Genomic DNA, 7901 nt, shown 5'->3' on the forward strand with positions numbered 1-7901 from the left:
AAGCCCTAGCTATACCTCCATCCCTCAAATCAGCAAAAACATTCTGACTGTGCAAAGAAGTGTGTTAAGCCAAGCACTGCAGGAGAAAAAAAAAAAATAAGCATAAGACACTGTGTTCCTTTCCTTAAAAACTTCAATTCAATAAAAACAGTAGCTGATAATTGTAATAATTACAACGTATCAAGTTATTACTATACATCAAGCACTGCGCCTAGTCATTTTCGTGCATTATCTCAAAAAGCAACACAAAAAAACCCACCCATACGGTAGATACTATGATCTCCAAATTACACATGGGGAAAATATGACATGAAGAGTTTGAAGTACACAAAGTCATACAGCTAGAAAAACTCTGAACTCAAAAGCAGCTATGACTACAAAGTCCTTGCTAACCATAAACAATACAAAGAATAATTGCTTCAATTATTGTACAAACAAAAAAGAAGCGACCCTGTTCCTACTGCCAATACCCTATTTCAGAACTTGTGCAAAGCTGGTGCTGGGAGGGTTGCTTAAAAATCATCCAGACAGACCAATTAAATGAATATTCCTGGGCCCAACCCTTGAGATTCTGAGTCACTGGGTATGGGGTGTCTCCCAAGTAGTTTTTTTTTTAAACCATACCCCTAATTCTTGTTCAGCCTTTCATTAGCTCATTCATTGAACAAAGATGTGAGTTCATATTCTATGTGTGAAGTCCCATAACTTCATCCCAAATACCTCCTCTACATCTGATCCAACCACATTCCATTCTGCAAATATTCTAAAAGCCCTATTTACAACATTTAACTCTTCTCCTAAAGGATTTTGATTCCCTACCAAATAAATATTTTCAATCAAAGCTTTCCTGACATAAAATGAACACGAGGTAAAGTAAGTGCTCCATAAATGTTAGTTCTTTTTCACCTTATGAAAATAGATTTGCATTATGTTATTACACGGTCCTCAATTTGTAAGGGAAAGGAGAGGCACAACATAGGCTAACAGGGCTAAACACAAGAAGCAGCTACTCTCTCCTTTCTGCTGCATATGCTTTTCCTTCCCCTGTGTATATCCAAACCCTTCAAAGGAGAGTGTGCATCCTACCTTCACTAATACTGCTTGGATTCTTCTTGACCACAATAATCTCTTTCCTTACAACCTAATGAACAGCTATTACTGTCAGAAAAGTAAAGACTGTAACATTTGATTAAGTGGTCTTTTACCATCCTAATTTTTTAAAATAATTTTTAGCTCTTATCTCATTAAGATTCTTGAGAGCAGATTGTATTATACATTTTCATTATAATTCCAAGAGTGTCCAACCTTCTGTCAAGTATATAGTTAGCTTTGATTTGGCAATACCACTTTTTCTACCTGTAAGAGTGATCCTTAAGTTACTAACATAACTTTCTGCCTTTATAACATCAAAAATGAATTGTCAAAAATATACAAAAACGATTGAAACTGCCAAAGATTCATCCTCAATGTAAGAAGCATATCATATGGTATAGGGACTCTCCCACACTTATTTGCTATAATAACTTGCTTAAGTAGTTTAATTTCACTAAACCCTAAATTTTTCTGTCTATAAAATAGAGATAATTCTCAGAGTGACGTGAAAAGTAAATGAGGTAAAGCATTTAGCACTAGGCCTGATATGTAATTCTTCATAAATATTAGCTGTTAGTATTTTTTGATAAAATCTAGACAGTAAATTTTTTTCCAGAAGTTAAATTTAAGCAAAGTGATAAGAAAATAAGCTAGGAATTCATGTATCTAATATATATATATCAATCAAATCAGAAAAATCTGCACAAGAATGGTTTCTCTAATTCATTAAATCAAATGTGTAAGTCTAGGATTTATAATCATATTTTAAAGAAGAATAGAATTAACCTTACTAACAAAAATAAAGCAATGTGCATAGTTCTGATAAGGGGCTCAGGAGTCCCCACAGTGTAACAGAAAGAACACAGGGCTTCAGTACAGAAAGGCTTAAGTCAAAATAGCAACTCTTACCACCTGCTCACTACATGCCATTAAAAAAGTAATTTAAATTTGTCTAATCCTGTTTTCTCCCTTGTAAAATGAGGTTAAAAACAGCTGTCACAAAACTAAATAAAGTAAATAAAAATCCTGGCCGGAAGATCCTCCACTAGTGGAGTTTTCCATTCTGTGCTTAAAAATAAATTTCTGAACAGTGTTTTACAATTAGGCTGAAAGGTTCATCACATACAATGAATATACAACCCAAAGCCCATACTTCACCACACAAAATTTGCATGCAGGAAAAGAGATTGGTGGGAAGGGAGAGGAGAAAGATTGTAGGAAGTCTAAGTAAGAATCCAACTTCTCAACAGGTGCCTGTTATACTTCAAAGAGCATGCAAAACATGAACCATGAAGGAATAAGAATTTCAATGTTTTTTGGTAACAAGATACTGTGAATGCTTCTGCCCTTGGAGATGGCTGGAGAAAAATTATTAAATACTATGTACAGAATTCACATATGATACTTGAACTCCCCACTTATGTTTTTCCCCACCCACTCAGCTCTTCCCCATTGGCTCTCAAAGAAAATCACCCTATCTGTACTAATTGCAAGAATGTAGCCACAGTATGAATTATATAAGCTGCTTATCCATGGACTCCAACAATATATTTACGCTTATATTAAAATTTCTAGGAAGCTTAAGTCAATTATGGAAATTCCTGAATTCATTCTAAATCTGAATATATCTAGATACCAATATATAACTCTACAACAAGGCTATATTAATCCCTGCTGTCATAATGAAGATAATTTACCAACACAGTATTTATCAGGGAAAAATGAAAGAATGGGGGAAAAGAAAATTTCACAATGCAAAGTTCTATAATCAAGCTGTAGCATAGAAAATTATAAGGAGTTCCTTCACTTGGCTTGAGTGTTGAAGAAAAGAATAAATGAAATGAATGAAAACATGCAAAATATAATTTAGGATCCTCTTAACTTTGCAAGTGTTACAATGTTATAAACATGCTTTTTAAAAAAATGTTTCCCTTGGGGCACCTAGGTGGCTCAGCCAGTTGAGAGTTTGGCTTCAGCTCAGGTCATGAACTCACAGGTCCTGAGTTTGAGTCCCGCATATGCTCTCTGCTGTCAGTGCTGAGCCTGCGTCAGATCCTCTGTCCCCCTTTCTCTGTGCACCTCCCCTGTTCAGGCTCTATCAAAAGTAAGCATTAAAAAAAAAATGTTTCCCTCATCACACATAGCAGGTTTGAGTTTTGTAATTGTAATATTAAACAACCAGCTCTGTCGATGAGAATCTCTACCCAAATTTTATTCTACAGTACTTTCCCAGTGCAGAAAAAAAAAAGCAAAGATATTAATATGAAAGTATTATTTCTAAATTCTTTTCAAAAGGAGTTATTTTCTTTTATGATCTGAGCTAAGTGATTCTTTATCTTATGTTGACATAAAGGATCTTTGCTAGAGGATCTCTAAATTTAAGTCTGGGGTATTAAGGTTCATGTTTCCTAACTCATAGCTTTTCTTATCTGAGAACATCAAGTTTCATAGATGGTCACTTTTTCAGTCATCTTTTTCCTAACTTACATAATGAAATGGAATGAGCAACCAGATTCAGGTTATAACTTTTCACTTACGTTAAGTAGGTAATTGTAATTATAGACCAAACAGATGAATGTATTCTCTAAAGCACAAAGGAATACACAAATTATAGGTGCACAATCTGCATCTGGGGACCACGGTATTCTGAAACATAAAACTCCCTATTAAGGCCTTACTAAGATATGCTTATCGCAGGCCCCATCTCAACGAGCTATCCTCTCTGTGCTAATAAACCTGAAGGTGTGACTCTTCTGGAGTTGCATTAATAGGCAACACAGAAGACCAAAAAACCTTTTGAAGACCAAAATAAATGGAGTTCTGACAGATGGTAAGAAAGGTGAGAGGGAATGGGGAATCTTAGTTCCATTCAAATCATGAGTGTCCAGTTAACTACCTCACCTTGTGAGGTAAAACTAACGTAATAAAGTGTAATAATGTAATAATAACTGAAATTTTAAAATAAAAATAATCCCTATGATAGATCGAACCCCTCCTGCACCACCTCCTGGTCACTCAGCATGTGTTTTAAATTCAGGGTTGCGCTATCAGAAGGAGGTCATTTAAGGACAGTCAACCTCAATGAAATACCTAATACACTAACTCAAAAATAAGCAGAACTGTATTTCAAAAGGGGAAAAACAGGGTGAGAAAAAGTAACATCCTACTTAAGATGTTAACCATGTTAGTTATTAGGGTTACAATTATCTACACTAATTTTGTTAACAGCCCCATAATTTCTAAAGCATAAAATATTAATTATGTAGCAGTATTTTTCACTTTAACAAAACACACTTGAAAATTCCTTCTCAGGCCAAATCTAATTTTAGAACTGACCCTAAGCACGAAACTAGTGGCCAATTAGATTGAGAAAAAAAAATAAAATACTGAGTTGAGAAAATTAGACTGGATAAAAAATAATAACTTTAATAAGCTGTCCGTCAGAAAAATACATTTAGAAGTTCCAAGGCTAAAGAGGGTGGTGTTTCCCAAAGGAAAATATTAATGAATCGGTTGCTTCCACATGCACGGCTGGGATTTTAGAACTGTCAGACTAACAAAGTTATGAGCATGAAGATTAGAGTTGTTTTACGGAGAGCAAATGGAGTGAGGAACATACACAATCCTTCAAGCAACAAAAGTTTACTGATTAATTAAAGGAGGGAGGCTGACACCCTACCTCTCATAGCCCGCCTCCTCCCACTGGATTATTTGGGGAATTAGAAATGTAACAATGTATCAGCAGTGGACACACACACTCCCTGCACTGTAACTTAAAGCAGTCATTCCACATTAAAATATAGACAATATTTTCTATGAAAATACAAGTGCACCAAAAACTCTTAAGATGCCGATTTGTTTGCTTTAACGCCATTCTACATATTAAACTACCTTACAGATCTGGTGACTCTTTGAAAAGCAAGCACATCCCTTTATAACTCAATACCACCTTCCGTCCCGACTTGAGATACCTTCACAGAATGAATGCACAAAACTTCCATTATTTTCCTGGGTGCTTCCCCTCCTCCTCCCTCGCCAAACACGAATATATATCTTTTTGAGTTCACATAAATTGATAACTAGCACCAGTAACTCAATCGATTTTAAATATGCTTAATCTTGAAAGTTCTAATAAGATGTGTTCAGGTTGGAAACGAAAAACTACCTTATAAGGATATAAAAGACAGAAAGCAGGAAGCGGCTTTGACAAAACTAAGGAAGTTGCAGCGCGCTTGCTCACTGGGGGACTTTTTTGAGGCAAGAGAAGTAACACATGACATCTTTCTCTCTCAAATTAAAATGTGACTTGGTTCACCGGTAAAAGCGCAGTGGGAGATGGAAAAGACCGCGAGTCGGAAAGGAAGAGGAGGTGGGTGGTCAAATGAAAGCCCCGACCTAGGTTCCCATTTTCAGAGTCCGATTCTTCCCTTTTCCCACCCACACCCTGGGCAGTGTTGTCACAGCAATCTTGCAAAACCTACAAGGAGTGCTTCTCTCTTCTAGCTCCTCTGCCAAGCTGTCCCCGCGCTCGATCCACTCGGTCCCAAACCCACAGGCAGGAAGAGACGCGGAGGAAAAGGAGAGCCGGGTGCGCCGGGTGGCGACCACCCCGACCGCACCGCGGGCCCCGGAGGGACGACCGACCCCAAGTCTCCTTGGGCAACGCTGCCCACCGCGATGGGGGAAGGGCCGGGAGGGGTCCCGCGGAGCAAGCCGCTCCCAGGGGGTTTCTCGGCCCCGCACGCCCGCCCGGGTCCCAGAGAGTGAAGCGAGGCGACGAGGGAGGCCCTGGCTCCGGGCCCCACCCCTCGCAACACGGCGGGGCTAGGGCTGACACGGCCGGCGGCAGCACCTTGCCGCAACACACATCTCCCGACCCCCACGGTCCCCCGCCATTTACCCCCCCTCCGCCTCAGTTTCCCCACCCCCCGCCCGTCAGCCCCCTTACCCCGTGCCACAGTCCACCACACAGGCCGGCAGCCGTCCCGCCATCTTCCTCCTCGCCTGCTGCTGCCGCTGCCGCCGTCTGCTCCGTGCTGATTGGGGCCAGGGATTGGCGGCGGGAGATCGGAGCTATCTGACCATCCACAGCCGGGCCGCCCTCTCCGTCCGGGGGGGAGCCGGGAAGCCGAAGCAGTAGCGAGAAAGCAGCAGGCTCGGTCAGCGGCTACCACTTCCGCAACCCAGGCGGGCAGGCAGTCCCCGCCCTGCCCCGCCGCGGCCTCCTCCCCCTCTCTCTCTCCCCTCCTCCTCCCTCCTGCCCCCACCCTACAACTTCTTCCCCCCACGCCGCCTTGCCCCGGGAAGCCAAGATGGCCGCCGGTGCCGCCGCCCCGGCCAGGCCAGGCCCAGGCCGCGAGCGCGCCCGCTTCCGGCTCCGAGCGGGAGGGGCGAGAGAGCATGCGCAAATGACGTGCTGCCGCCGGCCTCCGCTCGCGTCCGGCTGTTAAAGAAGTCCACTTCGGGTTTTCCCGAGGGTAGGGGCGGGGAAGTCGGCCTCAGCTTCCAGATCTCCTTCTGAAGCAGGAAGGGCTTTTTAGTTTCAATTACTTGTGTGGTAGGTTGAGGGAGGAATAGAACTGCATCCGGCAGCCGCGAGTATCTTCTCCAGTGCCCCGGGGAAAACCGGCCTAACAGAAAACGTTCTCAGCGGCACACAACATTCTTGTAACTTGGAGAGTCTGCTTTTCTGGGTAGAAAAGCGATTATCAAACGGAGGGTGAGCAGTCGGGAGGGATAGGTGAACAAAGGCTTGCACCGTGGCTCTTCTGCCTTTGTGCCGAGTTTTTAGTCATTTACACCTGTGCATTGTTAACAACATTGTCTAGATTTGTAGGCTCCCCACCCCCAGGGGCAGGCCTGTACCCTCGAGGACAAATAGTCCGTTATTCAAGGCTTTTGGTTGATGACAAAGATTCCCTCGTAGTAGTTTAAGATTGTACTATTTTACTAGCAGGATTATACCAAGGATTAAGGACCAAAAAATTAATTAGGAAAAAAAGGATAAAAACTGGAGAGCGCAGAACAATGGTTTTCAAACTTAAATGTGCATCAGAATTACCTGGAAGATTTGTTAAAACATTTCAGGGCCACACCCGCAGAGTTTTCTGCTTAGTCTGAAGAAGGGCCAGGTGTGATGGTCTGGGACCCCATCTGGGGGGAACCTAGAAGTTTAAAAGCTTTCCACCAGGCTTATCTTCTAATAAATCATCAATGTGCTTATATGTCGGAAATAAAAAATATTCTCCCTAAGAAAGGTGTCTTAATCACTCCAGGCGATAACAGTATGGTGTTAGACCAGCCTGAGGAATGTAACGTGGGTTTTTCATTCATTTAACAGATAGGTATTGCTCACCTACTCAATTGTGGCAGGGACTGTGCTGCCCCTGAATAGTCATTGGGCACAAAAATAGATAAGGTCTCTAGTCATAGTTTACAGTGTAGTGGGAAAACATACATTTTGTCAAAAGCAATAGCAGAAAACAGGGTCCTGTGAGAAATGGGGATGAAGGGTGGAAGAATAGGAGGAAAGTGGAATATACCTTTTCTGACAAAGTGACATTTCAAAGGTTAGGTAGGAGATAGTGGAAAGGGTGAGGAGAGCTTACCATAACAGAACAGCAAGAGTCAAGGACCTGAGGTGGAAAAGAGCTTGGATTGTTCCACAAATTCAAAGAAGACCCAAATGGTCAAAGTGAAGTGAGCCAGGGAAGATGGGAGGTGAAGCCTGAGAAATAAGGAAGAATCAAACTGTAAGTATTTGTAGACTTCTCCACGAATCTTTAGCCTAAACGCAACCTGGAAGACAT

The 7901-nt window shown here is 41.7% G+C and overlaps 2 protein-coding genes across 2 annotated transcripts in view; one reads left to right on the top strand and one right to left on the bottom strand.

Moving 5' to 3' along the window:
- ACTR3 (actin related protein 3) overlaps positions 1-6174 on the bottom strand; it is a 65386-nt gene extending 59212 nt beyond the window's left edge. The window contains exon 1 of the mRNA XM_027055931.2: positions 6041-6174. Within this exon, the coding sequence (XP_026911732.1) occupies positions 6041-6084 (44 nt within the window). The 5' untranslated portion in view covers positions 6085-6174. The remainder of the gene's footprint in view (positions 1-6040) is intronic.
- LOC128314004 (WAS/WASL-interacting protein family member 3-like) lies at positions 5301-6239 on the top strand. The gene is made up of 2 exons (XM_053214920.1): positions 5301-5461; positions 5596-6239. Exons 1-2 carry the CDS (start codon positions 5428-5430, stop codon positions 6171-6173), a joined length of 612 nt encoding a protein of 203 aa, XP_053070895.1. The 5' UTR covers positions 5301-5427; the 3' UTR covers positions 6174-6239.
- Positions 6240-7901: the final 1662 nt, after the last annotated feature.

Source organism: Acinonyx jubatus, chromosome C1 (assembly GCF_027475565.1).
Source record: "Acinonyx jubatus isolate Ajub_Pintada_27869175 chromosome C1, VMU_Ajub_asm_v1.0, whole genome shotgun sequence".
Lineage (NCBI taxonomy): Eukaryota > Metazoa > Chordata > Mammalia > Carnivora > Felidae > Acinonyx > Acinonyx jubatus.